Raw genomic sequence first — 16,386 nt, 5'->3', positions numbered from 1 at the left:
AGAAGTAAACATGGGCAGTAATCTCCTTGACATTGCAAGTAGGAACATTTTTCTAGATAAGTCTCTTCAGGCAAGGGGAACTAAAGCAAAATTAAACTATTTGGACTACACCAAAATACGAAGTTTTGCAGAGCATAGGAAACCATCAAAACAAAAAGGCAACCTATGGAATGTGAGAAGATATCTGCAAATGATATATTCAGTAAGGGGTTAATATCCAAAAAATATTAAAAATTTATAATTCAACACCAAAAAAGATAAATAATCTGATTTTTAAATGGGCAGAGGACCTAAAAAGACACTTTTCCAAAGACATACAAATGGCCAAGAGACACATGAGATATGCTCAATATCACTAATCATCATGGAAATACAAATCAAAACTATAGTGAGATATCATTTTACATCTGTCAGAGGGCTAAAATCAAAGACAAGAATTAACAAATGCTGGCAAGGATGCAGGGAAAAGGGAACTCTTATGTACTTGGTGTACTTGGTGGGAATGCAAAATGGTGTGGCCACTGTGGAAACCAGTATGGAGGTTCCTTAAAATTAAAAAGAATTACCACATGATTCAGTAACTCCACTACTGGGTATTTACCCAAAAGAAAATGAAACAATAATTTGAAAAGATATATGCACTCCTATATTTATTGCAGCATTATTTATGATAGCTATGATATGGAAGCAACTCATCCACAGATAAGTCCTTCCACAGATGAATGCATAAAGAAGATTAAGAGAGATATATCTATATATCTATCTACATACATACACACACACACTGGACTATTTATTACTCAGCCACAGAAAAAAATGAGATCCTCACATTTGCACCAATGTAAAGGGACCTACAGGGTATAATGCAAAGTGCAATAAGTCAGTAAGAAAAAGACAAATACCATATGATTTCAAGTATTTAAGAAACAAAACAAAGGAACAAGCAAACAAAAAACCAGAATCTTAAATACAGAGAACAAACTGCTGGTTGCCAGGGGAGGTGGTTAGGGGGAATGGGTGAAATAGAAAAAGGGGATTAAGAGTACACGTATCTTTTTTTAAAAAGATTTTATTTATTTGACAGAGAGAGAGAGAGAGAACACATAAGCTGGGGGAGCAGCAGCCAGAGGAAGAAGCAGACTGACCCCTGATCAGGGAGCCTGATATACAGCTCGATCCCAGAACCCTGGGATCATGACCTGAGCTGAAGGCAGATACTTAACTGACTGAGCCACCCAGGCACCCAAAAGTACACTTATCTTGATGAGCAATGAGTAATGTACAGAACGGTTGAATCATATACCTGAAGCTTATATAATACTCTATGTTAATTATACCTCAATAATAAATATAGTCGAAAGTCATTCAAAGTGTCTATTTAAAGACATCTCAGAAAAGAGGATGTATGCATGAACAGACAGTAGATACACCATTAGTCATTAGCCAAGCCATTAAATGAGCTATTCACTATAGCCTTATTAGGATGGCTAAAATAAATACAATGACAATACCAAGTGCTGACAAGCATGTGGAACAAATGAAATTCACACATTACTGCTAGGAACATAAAATGGCACAACCACTCTGGGAAATACCTTTGCCGTTTCTTATACACTGACCAGACAGTCCAGCAATCCCATTCTAAGGCATTTACCCAGAGAAATGAAAACTCATGTTTACACAAAAGCCTGCATGTGCATGTTCATAGCAGTTCAATTCGTAATCACCCAAAGTTGGAAACCATCCAAATATCCTTCAGTGAGTGAACGGATAAAGAAACTATGGTATACAATGGATTACAGCAATAAAAAGGAACAATATATTCAAACACAACAACATGGATGAATCTTAAGGGCATTATGCTGAGTAATAGAGGCTAATCTGAAAATATTACAGTATTGTGCAACTCCATTTATGTGACATCCTGGCAGAGGCAAAAACCACAGGGATGAAGAGGACCTCAAGTGGTTGGCAGGCCTTATGGGTAGAGGGAGGGCATGACTACTAGGGGAAAACATAAGGGAGTTTGAGGAGATTCTATATGCTCATTTTGGTGGTAGTTACAAGAATCTAAACGTGTATAACAACAAAGCTGATCTTACAGTAGGGTTAATTTAAAAAATAAATTTTAAAAAACCCTTTATCAAAAGGGAAAACAGACTGAAAATAAAGGAAAAGAGCTTTCAATCTAAGATGTACAAAGAACTCTTAGAGAAAGGAGTGAAATAAAACCAGAAACTAACAGTAAACAAACAAGATGATTAGCAATCAAATGAACGAAACAAAATTGCTAAACATTAGGATCAAGTACAGCCAATCCCAAGAAGGAAATGTCAACTCAAAAGCAGTAATTCTGGGACGCCTGGGTGGCTCAGTTCATAATCCCAGGGTCCTCAGACTGAGTTCCACATCTGGCTCCTTGCTCAGCAGGGAGCCTTCCTCTCTCTCTCTGCCTCTGCCTGCCACTCTGACTGCTTCTGCACACACTCTCTCTCTCTCTCTGACAAATAAATAAATAAATAAAATCTTTTTTAAAAAGCAGTAATTCTTACTGTAAACCACCATTAACAAATTAACAGAGAAAAACTATGTATTTATAATCAAAAGATGTCAAAAACCATTTGCTAAAACCTAATTCCATTTCCGATTTAAAAAAAAAAAAAAACCTCTCAAACTAGAGATAGATATTCCCCTGAAGTTCATGAACATAGTCTATCAGAGACCTATAGAGCCCAATGTATTAAAGTGGGAAACACTGGCAGCATTACCTTTAAAGTCAAAACAAGACAAAGACTATTCAACACCATAATAAAACTAGAAAAATCTAGACATATGAATAGGTGAAAGAAAAGGGGTATTATGAGCTAAATCTGTCTCCCAACCCCCCCCATTCATATGTTTAGTTCCTAACCCCCAGTACTTTAGAATGTGACTTATTTGGAGATAAGACTTTCAAAGAGATAATTAAGTTAAAATGAGGCCAATAGAGTGGGCCCTAATCCAACTTGACTGTGTCCTTTTAAGAAGAGATTAGGATATACACAAGGACATCAGGGTCCTCTGTTCACAAAGGTAAAATCAGATGAGGAAGCAGCAAAAGGGTGGTCATCTGTAAGCCAAGGAGAGGCCTCTGGGGAACCCAACACCACTAGCACTTTGATCTTGGACTTTCAGCCTCCAGAACTATGAGAAAATAAATTTCTGGCATTTAAGTCATCCAGTCTGTGGTATTTTGTTATGGCAGCCCTAGCAAACTAAGACAGGGAACGTAGATCACCTCCTTCAATAGCCCAAGACAATTAACTGAAAAATTAATAGAACCAGTAAGAGTATATAGTAAGGCAGTCTGATACAGGATCAAAATAGAAAACTCATATATTCCTCCATACTTGCAACAGCCAAATGGAAAATGTAATAGATAAAGTATACATACATCCCATTATAGCAGATAAGGCTTCTGATGAAAGATGATAGTTTCCATAAATTTATCTACAAATGCCATGCAATCTTAATAAAAAATTCCAGGGTTTTCCATGGAATTTGACAAACTGATTCTAAAATCCAACTGGAATAAAAAAAACCTCAATAATGGCCTAGAAATTCTGGAAAAATAAGAATAAATAGGTTGGCATCTCCTTCTTATTAAACTGCCTTTCTCATGTCAGTAGGCACACCAGGAAGCAGAGGGGAGTAGTTAGACCAGGGGCAGATGTTTTAGCTGTAGGTTGATGTGACTGTCTGATGAAGGTAGGATGAGTAGCCAGGGGAACTTGGCATGCCCTTAAGATCAATCAGAGCTCCATTTAGAGATGATGGGCTTGCTGAACACCTGTGCTCTCCCTAGGTCTAATGCAAGTTCTGCAGAGGGGATTTGCCCTACCAGATACAAGGCCTATAGTAAGTAACCAATGCAGTATCCCAACAGAAAGGGACAAATTTTATAGAACAGAAAAATATTAATAATATCTAACACACAGCCCTTACCACATGCTAGGCAATGTCCTAAGTGCTTTATGTGTATTGATTCATTCAATCCTCAAAAAAAACCTGTGAAGTAGGTACTATTCTAACAGAGAAGCACAGAGAGGTTGCCCAATATCACATAGCTATTAAGGCACAGAGCTGGGAACAGAGTAGAAAAACAAATCCACATTCACATGGAAATTTACTTTATGACAAAAGAGGAACTTCAAACCAGGGGGATAATGATGAACTAGTGAATAAATGGTGTCAGGGCAAATGACTAACCATATGGAAAAAATTAAGTTAGATTCTTATCTCCCACAATTCATAAAACTTAATTCCAGAGAAAGAGGTAAAATTTTAATGTCTATACATATTTTTGACAAAAATATGAGTCTTCTTACACAAGACAAAATTTAAAAAATTGATAAAGGTAACTATGCAAAAACTGAAATCTACATGCTAAAAGATACCATAACTAAAATTAAAATATAAGCAGCAGACTAAAACATTTTGCAACATTTCCAGAATATATTAAAAAAAAAAACCCTAAGAAATCTATAATATAGGGGCACCTAGGTGGCTCAGTGGGTTAAGCCTCTGCCTTCGGCTCAGGTCATGATCTCAGGGTCCTGGGATCGAGCCCCACATCGGGCTCTCTGCTCAGCAGGGAGCCTGCTTCCCCCCTCTCTCTCTAACTGCTGCTCTGCCTACTTGTGATCTCTCTCTGTCAAATAAATCAATAAATCTTTAAAAACAAAAATCTAGAATATATAAAGAACTACAAATCAATAAAAAAAATCCCAACCATCCTAATAGAAAAAATGGTTGAAAGATTGAATGAATTAATTCACAGAAAAGAAATAAAGAAGGGGTGCCTGGGTGGTACAATCAGTTAAGTGACCGACTCTTAATTTTGGCTTGAGTTGTGATATCAGGGCTGTGATCTCAGGGACTGAGTCCCACATCAGACACCACACTCAGTGCAGAGTCTGCTTGAGACTCCCTCTCCCTCCCTGTCCTCACTCACTCTCTCTCTAAAATAAATAAATTTTTTAAAAAAGAAATAAAAAAGAGCCAATAAACATATAAAACAAACTCAAACACCATTTTTTGCTATCAGAGTTCCAAAAATTAAGAAGACTGATAATATCCACTGCTGGTAAGGTTCATACACTGCTCATACCCTGGCCCTTTCAGAGGGGAACTTGGCACTATTAACATTTATTTTGTACATACCCTTCAATCTAGCAGGTCTACCTACCCTACAGAAATGTTAGCTGGCACATGGGCACAAAGAGTTATTTACAAGAATTTTCTTTGCAGCGCTGTTAGTCAAACTGTAAAATTAGAGACAACCTCAATGTTAATCAGTAGGGAATGGTTAAAAATACAATGGCACATCTATGCTATAGACTACTACACAACAGGTAGATTTCAGTGTGGCGATGCAATAGATAGATCTCTATGTACTGATGCTGAAAGATGTCCAAGCAAGTTGTAGAACCATGAACAGTACACAAAACTGTATTTATTTGTGTTTACATGTGGTTATAAGTACAAAATGAAAGTTATGTATCAACTGGTTAACACAGTTTACCTCTGGGTAACCTGCCTCAGAGAAAGAAGAGTATTAGTCAAAGGGCACTTTTACTTTCTCTGTCTTGTTCAAATCTTAGTCAATGAGAATTAATTTAAAGGTGCTATACGCAACTAATGAATCATTGAACATTATGTCAAAAACTAATGATGTATTATATGTTGGCTAATTGAATTTAAATTAAAAAATAATATTAAAACCCACATTAAAGTCAGTTACACTATACAAAAAGGTGCATTATGTAATGTAGTACTTAACAAATCTTAGCTTAAAAAAAAGGTCATCTCTTAAATGCAAGAAGTCTGCCAAAAGATCATTATATATCTTTGCAAGGGATGAACCAAACAACAGAGAAGGAAATGGAAGTGACAGAAATAAAACACACAAGAGGGTTTGAAAAAAAGAGTTTCCAGTAAAGAAGGTTAGACAATTTTAAAAATGGATGACAGCTGGGGCACCTAGGTGGCTCAGTAAGTTAAGCACCTGACTTTTTATTTCAGCTCAGGTCATGATCTCAGGGTCGTGAGATCAAGTCCTGTGTTGGGCTCCACACTCAGTGTGGAGTCTGGTTGAGATTCTCTCTCCCTCTACCCCACCCCCCACCACATTCTCTCTTTCTCTCTCTAAAAAAAAAAAATGGATAGCTAATTATTTTCTGAGGGTCTTCCATACGTAAGACAATGTGCCAGGTGCTCTGTACAAGCATCATCTCTAATTCTTGCATCAACCTGTAGATATTTCCACTTTATAGATTAAGAAAACATGACTCAGAGAAAGCAAGTATCAAGCTTAAGGCAAGGTCTTTGCTCATTATTGTCACAGGCTGTCCTGGACAGGGAGTGGGTTTGAGACTGGGGTGAGGGGGAGCACTTCTGGCCTGGACCCAAGTGCTTGGTGGCCCTTACTATACTCTGCATCCTTGAAGCATGCTCCCAAGCTGTCCTGTTCATCCAGACTGGCATTCTCTTCCTCCTCCTCGCTCTCGGTTCTCCAGTATGCTGGCCGCTTGATTGGCCGCTTCCCTGGGGTGCGCTGGGAAGCAGGACTGCTAGACACTGTGCCCAGTCCACTGCTGGAGCTCCCACTGCTTCGGTCCTGGCCCCCAGTCCACCAGGCCTGCAGGCTGGAGGTAGCTGGTGAGGACGATGAAGACTGCAGGTTGGCCATGCACAGCATGCCCTGGATGGCCTCCTGAGTGCTGGGAGAGGCAGGGGCCTCGCTGCAAGGGACAGAGGAGAAATGCTTGAGGGAGTTCTCTAGCTGTCGGAGGAAACCAGTCATCAGAATAGTCAGGAAGGAGGGACAATAGCTACAGGAGTTAGGGTGGGAGGAAGGAGGAGAGGACAATTCCAGATAAGAAACCAGAAATTAAACCAACAGATCAAGATAGTACCCCAAAGGCTATTTTCATGTAAAGGTCAGTCCTTCCTGCCCCAAATCTTTCCACAGACAGCAAGGAAGGTGGCAAAAAGAGGGGTGTACTTCCTTCCCTGTTCACCCATGCTGAATTCTTCCATTTAAAAAAAAAAAAAAACAGGGCCCAGGAAAGGCTTGGCTTTCCTTCCATGCCTCTTCTAGCCCCTCTTCCAAATCCCAACGTACCCAAAACCAATCCCCTTAAAGTTTATACCTCTACTTTCCGTCAGATCTTAAGTTCCTCAGGACAGATTTCATGTCTACTTTATTCTTTCAGCCTGAATGCCCTTGCTAAGTCTTTGCCCCTTTAAATGGCTCAATAAATATCTGTTGATTGGTTCATCTAACCTTTTAGGTGGGGGTGGGAGGGTGTGCTGTCTGATCGCCTGGAAAGGGGAGATCAAAGCCAGTACTCACGTGAGGGCAGCATAGTCAGGTCCCCCCACCTGCCTGCTGGCCTTAAGCAGATCAAGAATTCCACCAGCACCACTCCCATTCCCAAGCTTGCCTTCGACCCCTTCCACCATATCCTCATCTGTTGTATAGTCCTCCTGTTGGGGAAAGAGGGTATCACCTCAGCTGCTGAGGGTTGGTCTGGTAAGGCCCCAGTACAATGTTGACATTTTCACTCTGGATGCTAATATCTCCTGAGCACCAGGAACAGACCAAACACTAAGCAGAATATTCACTCTTTCATTTTAATCTCCACAGCATCTTTGTGAGGTAGGCATTATTATTTTGTGTGTGTGTGTGTGTGAGGCAGGTATTTTAATTCCCGTTTTACAGGTAAGGAAACTAAGGCTCAGGAAAGTAACTAAATTGTGTAAGGTCATAACCAGATATTCCAAATCAGATACTCTTTCTGCTACATCACAATGCCTTTTATTCTACTCTACATTAAAGGATTTTTAGAAATTTCAACTCAATTATGGTCTTCCAGTTATATGCTCAGATGCACTGCCCTTAGCACACAATCATTCACTTAATAAATATTTTAGGAATTGAAGGCATAGGGTATTTTTCCCCAACCCCCCACCCCCACCTAGAATGACAATCTGTCTCTTGTCTCTGTAACCAGAATGGCAGAAGACCAGACAACAGGGCAGGCTCCTACCTCAATGTCAAACTCAACTTCTCCTGGTTCACGAACTCGGTTGGGGTCAGAGCAAGGCTTCGCACGGGGTAACTTTCGGGGAAATTCTAGAAAATAATGAAATACACATATTGTGAAGATAAGATTAGCATCTGAGCCAAACACCCAGGGGAAAAAAGTCAGAATATAATTTTCCTGAAAGTAATGACCACAGACACAGGCCACAACTAATTTAGGGAGGTTAGGAATTGGTTTACAAATAAATCTCTAGAGCAAAGAATACATGGAAGCCTAAAGAGCTGGTAAGTCAGAATGTCAACAAGCTCAGGCCTAAGGCCTTTGGTCTACCAGGAGGACCCAAAACAAATGTGAAATAGGCAGGAAAGGAACAAGAAAGAACAGGTACATACTTGGTCTTATTATCAGGGTTGCCTTCTCCTTTCCCAATCTCTCATCAATCTGCAGTTCATCATCTGAATCCAAGTCAAATTCATCCTCCATCACCTGTTCTGCCACCAGCCTAGCTTTGTCTGCTTTCTTCGTGAGCTTGGCTCGCCGAGACTTAGATAAAGTTTTTACCCTCTTGGTACTAAAAAGAAAGAGAAGAAGAGCATAAAGATAGTCACTTTCAGTATTATTAAAATGGCAACTCCCCCCAAATCGGTCTATAGATTCAATGCAATCCCTATCAAAACCCAGCTAATCTCTTTTATAGAAATTAATAAGCTGATACTAAAATGTATATAGGCACACAGAGGACTTAATATGGCCAAAAGAATTTTGAAAAAGAACAAAGTTGGAGGATTTATCTGCTAAATTTCCAAAATTTACTAAAAAGCAACAGTAGTCAAGGAAGTGTGCTGCTAGCAAAAGATAGACACATACATCAATGGAACACAGCTGTGAGTCTAGAACCAACTCTTTAATTTACAGTCATTAATTTCTGCCAAAGATGCTAAGGCAGGGGCACCTGGGTGGCTCAATGGGTTAAGCCTCTGCCTTCGGCTCAGGTCATGATCTCAGGGTTCTGGGATCGAGCCCCACATCGGGTTCTCTGCTCAGCAGGGAGCCTGCTTCCCTCTCTCTCTCTCTGCCTGTCTCTCTGCCTACTTGTGCTCTCTGTCTGTCAAATAATTAAATAAAATCTTTTTTAAAAAGATGCTAAGGCAGTTCAGTGGGGAAAGGATGGTCTTTTCAACAAATGGTGCTGAGATAACTGGGTATCACATGCAAAGAAATGAATGTGGATTCTTACCTCACATCACACACAAAAATTAACTCAAAATGGATCCTAGATCTAAATGTAAAAAATAAAACTATAAAACTTCTAGAAAAAAATAAAGGAAACTATCTTTAATGACCTGGAATTAGGTAAAATTCAAAACATTTGTGCTTCAAAAGATACCACTAAGAAAATGAAAAGATAAGCCATAGAAAGACTGGGAGGAAATATTTGCAAATCATTTATTTGGGAAAGGATCTGCACCCAGAATAGTTAAGTAACAGTTAGAACCCAATAATAAGACAAACAAGGCAATTTAAAAATGAGCAAAAGATCTGAAAAGACATTTCTCTAAAGATGATATACAAATGGCCAATAATCACACAAAAAGATGCTCAATATCATTAGTTACTAGGGAAATGCAAATCCAAACCACAATGAGATACCACTTAATATCCATTAGAATGGCTATAATAAAAAAGACAAACAGTAACAATTGTTAGCCAGTATATTGCTGGTGGGAATGTAAAGTGGAACAGACACTTCGGAATAAATTTTGGCGGTTTCTCGAAGAGTTAAGTATTAAGTTACCATGTGACCCAAAATTTCACTCCTAAGTGAAAAACGGAAACATATCCATATCAAAAACTTGTATGTGAATGCTCATAGCACCATTATCCACGACAGCCAAAAAGTGAAATCAATCCAAATAACTGTCCACTAGTTAATGGATAAACAAAATGTGGTATATCCATACAATGGTGTACTATTCAAAAATAAAAAGGAGTCAGTTAACGATAAACACTACACCATGAATGAACCTCAAAAACGTTATGCTAAGTGCAAGAAGCCAGACATAGAAGACCACATGTTATGTTATTCCATTTATATGGTATGTCTAGAAAAGGCCAGTCTAGGGAGACAGAAAGTAGATTAGTGGTTGCTTGGGCCTGGGGAAGAGAACCAAAGGTGTAAGTGAGTATGAGTGATCTTCTTGTGGTGATAGGAATGTTCTAAAATTGGACTGTGATGACAGTTGCACGTACTTTAAATTTACTAAAAGTCATTTAATTGTATACTTAAAGCAGGTTAATTGTATGGTATGTAAAGTATACCTCAAAAAAGCTGTTAAAAATATATAAAGGAAATGGGAAAAACTAAGAAATGGGCTTATGTAATCCCATTAGATATGGTAAACAGTATTAACCAGTACAAACTGATGAAATAAACCTTATAGTTAAAAAAGAAACAAGCTTTTGGCAAATCAGTCTTCCTGATACATACATTCAGCAAGCAGTCATTTGGTGAACCGGCTTTCAGTAAACTGGCTGACATTAAACTGACCTGTTTTCTACTTCACAGGGTTTTAGGAGGTTTAAATGAGCTAATGCAGAAACCAACACATGGCAAGCGCCCAACAGTAGCTAACCTTATAATTAAGTTCTCTAGGCCTCAGTTTCCACATTAATAAAATGGGGATAACAACACTTACCTTTCAGGGCTGTTGTGAGGACTAAAGAAAATAATGTACTAAACAGCTAAGATAAAGTCTGATACAGAGCAGGAGCTCAATAAATGGTAGCTATTTATCCCCTGATCTTTTATTAACTTTTAAATATGAAAAATGTCAAACAAATAAAAATATAAAAGTATAACTAACTCTCATGTACCTTCCACCCAGCTAAGTTCCAGCGATTATCAACATACAGCCAATCTTGTTTCATCTACACTTCAGTCCTTGCGAAACACTGGATGATTTTGGAGAAAAGCCCAGACATAATGTCATATTGTCTGTAAATATTTCTATATCTTGTCTCTCTAGGTTCACTTAACTACAGTCTCTGGCAGCTGCAGGAGGTAACAGAAGCAGCATAAAGACTAGTGGGAAAGGGGAAAATGTCTCATGTCCTCAACAGCTGTTACAGGCTGGACCCTTAGGGCTCTGAATTTTCTCCCCCCCCAGGAGACCAATGATGGACCAAGGCAATGCTCAATAGTCGCTCTACTATTGTTTAGTAACTAGGTCCCAAACCCCAAGAATAGCCGTGCTGCTTTCAGAATCTGCCCTACTCTCACACTCCCTTTTTCCTTATCTCCCAGCCAGGTGGACCTATTGCACTTGCCCTTGGGATCCGAAGACCTCTTCCCACAAAAAGGCTATGAAGGTATTCTTGGCACTTGTGTTCCTATACTATTGGTACTCTACTTGACTCTGGACCGCTCCTGTCTGGTGCTCTGAGTGTCCAGATGACCACTCTCACTGTCTTCCTCTGCCTCCCTACATGTTCCAGGGTTTCTGATGATCCACTTAGCTTCTGGCTATACCCATACCATCTTCACCACCACTACCAGCATCTCCTTTCATCTTCAACATTTTAGTGAAAGAGCTACCACCAATTAAGCATTTACTATGTGCCAGGCCCTGTGATAAGCATCCTACATACATTATCTCATTTAGTCCTCCAACAACTCTAGGGTAAAAGCTTTATCTATAGAAGAGATATAATGAGGACACTGAGGTGCAGGGTTAATTAACCTGCCAAGGTCACACAGTGAATTCGTGTCAGAGCTGGGACCCAAACTCAGGACTGTCTGCTTCCGAAGCCTGTGCTTTTTGTGGTGAACACTTAGATTTTATTCTTTTAGAAAGTGTTCTGTTAGAAATTATTTTAAGAAAAGCAATACATGCTTATTGTACAAAATTCAAACGCTACTGAAGTGAAAATTTCCTCTCCTGGCTCCCTTATCCTACTTTCCAGAGATAACTACTCTTACAAGTTTGGTGTGACAAGTATAAAATATATAACAAATATATTTGCATAAATATGTATGATTATCCCTAGAAGAAAATCATTGACACTAGTTGTCCATGGGGAAGGGAACTGGGACAGAGAGGGGTGGGAACAAAATTTTTCACACTGTACAATTGCATACTTTTTAAATTTTAAGCTGCATATACTAAATTTTAAACCTCTTCGAAAAAGTTTTATTAAAAATAATCTATGCCACTTTTCTACACAAGCATACATACACACATGCACACACACCTTTTTAAAAAATTAAAATATAACTATTACTATGTATTATTTTGTGACCTGATTTTTTCACTTAAGAATATATCTTGGACACCTTTCCAAGCCAACAGATTTTAAACTCATTTTCTCTAACAGCTACAGGGTATTCTATTCATTTAACCAACTCTTATTGACAAACACATTTCTAATTACTTACTATTAGAAACAACGATGCTATGAACACTGAACATTTCTCGTAACACACCTGTGCAAATATTTCTGCAAAATTCCTAAAAATCTAATAGCAAAAGGTATATAAGAAACTAATGCTCTTAATCAGCATGCTATATTCCCCTCTTATTTCTGCCAGTGGTTCTGACCCACTGACTTTCTGAAATTTCTAAAACTCATATAAAATTTTTCTCAGACTGCCAATTAGATTCCAGGCCTCTCCCCCAATGCTACCATGGTTGTTCTCTGAACTAAGCAATGATACCTGATGATATCTGGGTATTTCCCCAAGTACGGTCCCTCCCCCACTCATTTCCCAGACCCAGGTCCCAACTCCATGCCCTGTTTCAGTGACATGTTGCCACTGACAGTCCCAGTTATCTCTGTGTTCCTTCTTCCCACCTCACCTGCCATTAGACATCAACAGGGCCAGCGGGCCCTCATTCCCATCAAGGTCCAAGTCTGGCGAGTCATCATCTGAGTCATTCAGGCAGGTACCAGTGATGTTGAACTGCAGAAGGAGGAGGCTCAGTTGTCACCTGTCTGGGACTCGCAAGTGAATCCTGATGACCAGTTCCTTCCGGTTTCACTGGCTGAGTTCACTGTTAAAACCACCTGAACCAAGGCTTCCTGCTACACTGTCCCCCCAGCCCCACCCCAAATGATCGCAAATGATCACAGGTTGAGAATGTATGGCTACCTCAGGGGAAACCTATCAATCTTGTAAAACGTGTTCCCTTTTGAAGAGGGAGAGCATCTTCACGTGCCCATGGAGAGCACCACAATCTTAAAGCAAGGTGGAGCCCTGGAGAAGGGCTTTACTTAAGGACCTGTTCAAGACTCCAACCTGACACTCATATACCATGTTCTTAAATGTCATTCCCATCTAGCACTTCACGATTCAGCTGAAGTGTCATGTCTTCTGAGAAGAGCTGCGGACCATCACTCCTACCCAGATAAACTCATCCCCCCTCTGTGTTTGAGGGTCCCCCACACACCCTTGATTACAGCATCCTCCATACCTCATTGCACTCATTTGTTTTTATGCCTGTCTTTCTCACTAGCCTGCCAGTCTCTTGAGGGTAACATTCACAGCACCTATCACAGTGCCCAGCACAGACAAGGTCTCAATAAATGCCTGTTAAATGAGTGGTACTGGTAGCCAAACACCAGGGGCCCTAAGGGAGGTGGGAAGACAGAACAATCCTTTTGATCCCCTGATCTTCCAAGGGACCCAAAAGGGCTGGGCTGAACCCATGGGCCAGCACCCACCTTTGCTTTCTGGGAAGAGCCTGTCTTCAGTGCCTGATGATTGTATGGGTCCATGAGATTATAGCTCAATTGGCCAGCAGGCCCCAAGGCTGAGCTCTCCTTGCCCTTTCGCTCTGCCTTCTTGAAGAGTTCCTTGGGCTTCAGGCCTTTCTTCTTTGAACCACTTTTGGAGGGCAGTGACAGCCTGGACATGGATACTGAAGTGGAATGGACTGGCCTGGTTAAGGGAATGGAGCCAGCTGGGAAGATCCTCTGCAGCCCAAAGATATTGCTCGTCTTCCCAACGTTCTGTTGGAAGATATCCTACAAGAGTATTAGTACACGACGGGGTTAGCGCTTACTCCAGGGTTCTCTCTATGCTAAGAGCAGAGGTCTGTTCATGGCACTGGCAGTACCGCCATGGAAGTGTCTTACAGATGCTCCACATCTAGATGCAACCCTAGATTTTTCACAATGAGTCGGTCATCAGGAATTTACTAGGTGGCATTTCTTTACCCAGCCACTGACAACTAAGGAGAAGACGAGCAGAAAAAAAGCCCAGCACTACTGTCAAAATTGGAGAAAAGACTCCAAATGCAGCTGGCATGAGACAGAAAATACTTGAGTACTAAACTGTGTGGTCCCAACTTAAGGACTGCAGGATTTGAGACAGGGTCTGGTCCGAAGTCTGCTACTAGCTAGCTCTGTGACCTCAGGTAAGTGATCTGACTACTGTTTGTTCGACTATAAAATTAAAGGAGCAGACTGTAAAGGTGGTTGTCAGAGGTGCTCTGTGGCTCCTCTGAACTTCTTGGGAGGAGCCCTGAAGACTGGAGGTAGGTGGAAGGCAACTAAGAGGAACATGTGGAAGTCGAAGCCTCTTGCCTTCCACCTTATTGACAGCAGCTATGCTTTGATTGGTTGGATACTGACCTTCCAGGTAAGATTTCATTTGACGAAAAAAAAAAAAAAAGGTTCCATCACTTTAAAACACTTGAAAGCCAGTGGACCAGACATGATCCATCTCTCTAAGTGCTTTTCGAATGAGCCCAGGGTTTTGTATATACAAAACTGGTTTAAGCAGAAAGAGCCAGAGAAAAGGTAGGCCTTGTAACTAAACTCTGAAGGATTCTGACAGATGGGAATGGAGGAAAGGGAGGTAGGAGGTGGACAATGTAAGCTATGGTGTAGGCAGTGAAACATGCTGTAGGCGGTGCGGCTAGAAGCCCAAACTCCCAGTAACTCACTCTGACCACCCTTCAGCACAGACGTAGTGCCTATATCCTGAGTGCTAAACAGAAATTGACAGCTCCTGCGCTAAACGAGAGTTTAAGCTTCCTTAAGTCCAATTCTCCTCTGGTGCCTCTGCTACTTCACCAGCCCACACCAAGTTCTCTCTTTGCTGCAAAGTCTATTAAAAACAATGGCTCACATTTATTGAGTACTTACTCTGCCAGGCACTGTGCGAGGGGCTCTACATACATTAGCTCTCGAGCCTAAGAGAACTCTGAAAAGGTGGTGTTATTCCCCCTTTACAGACAAAGATACTAAGGCTCTGAAAGGCTTGCAAGTGATGGAGCAGGAACCAGAATCCAAGTTTCTCTGAGTCTCTTACCATCTACACTTACTGCCTCGTGGTATAAGCCACCTGTTGAAAGATGGCTTTGTAATCATGTTTAATCTGGGAGAACTGTCATTTTGTAGAATGCAGAGACTGAGTCAAAATATTAAATACAGCAACTACTACTATGACCTCCACCACCCACCACTACCATGACCCACCATCAGAACTTACTGAACACTTACTATGTGCCAAGTACCATTCTTAATGCTCAGCCTGTATTACCTTATTTAACCCTTTTAACAATCCCTGAGTAGGTATAATTATCCCCACTTTAGAAACAAGGAAACTGAGGTTCAGACAGTGGACTTTGCCCAGGGTCCTCTAAAAGATTCTGAGTTCTTTGCGGACAATGAATTATTTACGTATTATAAGCACCTAGCCTAATGCGAAGCACACTCGAGGCACATAATAATTATTTAAATTAATGGAGTCCTTGGTGGGGTTTTCCCAACCCTTCCCCTGGACTCTCAAGCCAACTGAAGAAGCCTGACCTGCCACTTGAGCCTTGAGGCCCTTCCCAAACGCCTCCCCTGCTCCCCTGCTTCTTACTTCCACCAGGCGGATCTCCCTAGCCAGATCTTTAATGAGCTGTACAGTCCGCACTGTCTCCGGAATCTCATCCTCGTGGTCTGGCAGAGCCTGTCAAACAAAAGGCATGAAGAATAGACCCACACATAAATAGACAACTGATTTTTGACAAAAGTACCAAGGTAATTCAATGGAGAAAGGGTAGTCTCTTTAACAACTCATACTGGACCAAATGGATACCCATATGCAAAAAAAGCAGCTCAATCCACACCTTGCACCACACACACACACACACACACACACACACACACACACACACATACACACACACACTCAAAATGGATCAAAAGCTGAAATGTAAACTCTAAAACTATAACCCCTTTAGAAGAAAACAGAGGAGAAAATCTTTGGAACCTTGGGTTAGACACCAAGATTTCTAAGGAC

The 16,386-nt window shown here is 40.5% G+C and overlaps 1 protein-coding gene across 4 annotated transcripts in view; it reads right to left on the bottom strand.

Annotated features, from left to right (window-relative positions):
- The window catches only part of LOC111139928 (PHD finger protein 8), a 96,851-nt gene that overhangs the window by 35,136 nt on the left and 45,329 nt on the right, over positions 1-16,386 (bottom strand). For 2 of the 4 annotated variants that reach the window (XM_022492339.1, XM_022492342.1), the window contains exons 12-18: positions 15,964-16,053; positions 13,812-14,114; positions 12,947-13,050; positions 8,483-8,661; positions 8,094-8,179; positions 7,397-7,530; positions 6,469-6,782 (exon numbers count right to left, since the gene is read on the bottom strand). In XM_022492339.1, the coding sequence (XP_022348047.1) occupies positions 6,469-6,782; positions 7,397-7,530; positions 8,094-8,179; positions 8,483-8,661; positions 12,947-13,050; positions 13,812-14,114; positions 15,964-16,053 (1,210 nt within the window). The remainder of the gene's footprint in view (positions 1-6,468; positions 6,783-7,396; positions 7,531-8,093; positions 8,180-8,482; positions 8,662-12,946; positions 13,051-13,811; positions 14,115-15,963; positions 16,054-16,386) is intronic. The other 2 variants (XM_022492341.1, XM_022492340.1) reach the window with 1 other exon arrangement.

Source organism: Enhydra lutris, unplaced genomic scaffold (genome assembly GCF_002288905.1).
Source record: "Enhydra lutris kenyoni isolate GAN:26980312 unplaced genomic scaffold, ASM228890v2 scaffoldscaffold125, whole genome shotgun sequence".
NCBI lineage: Eukaryota > Metazoa > Chordata > Mammalia > Carnivora > Mustelidae > Enhydra > Enhydra lutris.
This window is presented reverse-complemented; position numbering and strand designations above follow the sequence as displayed.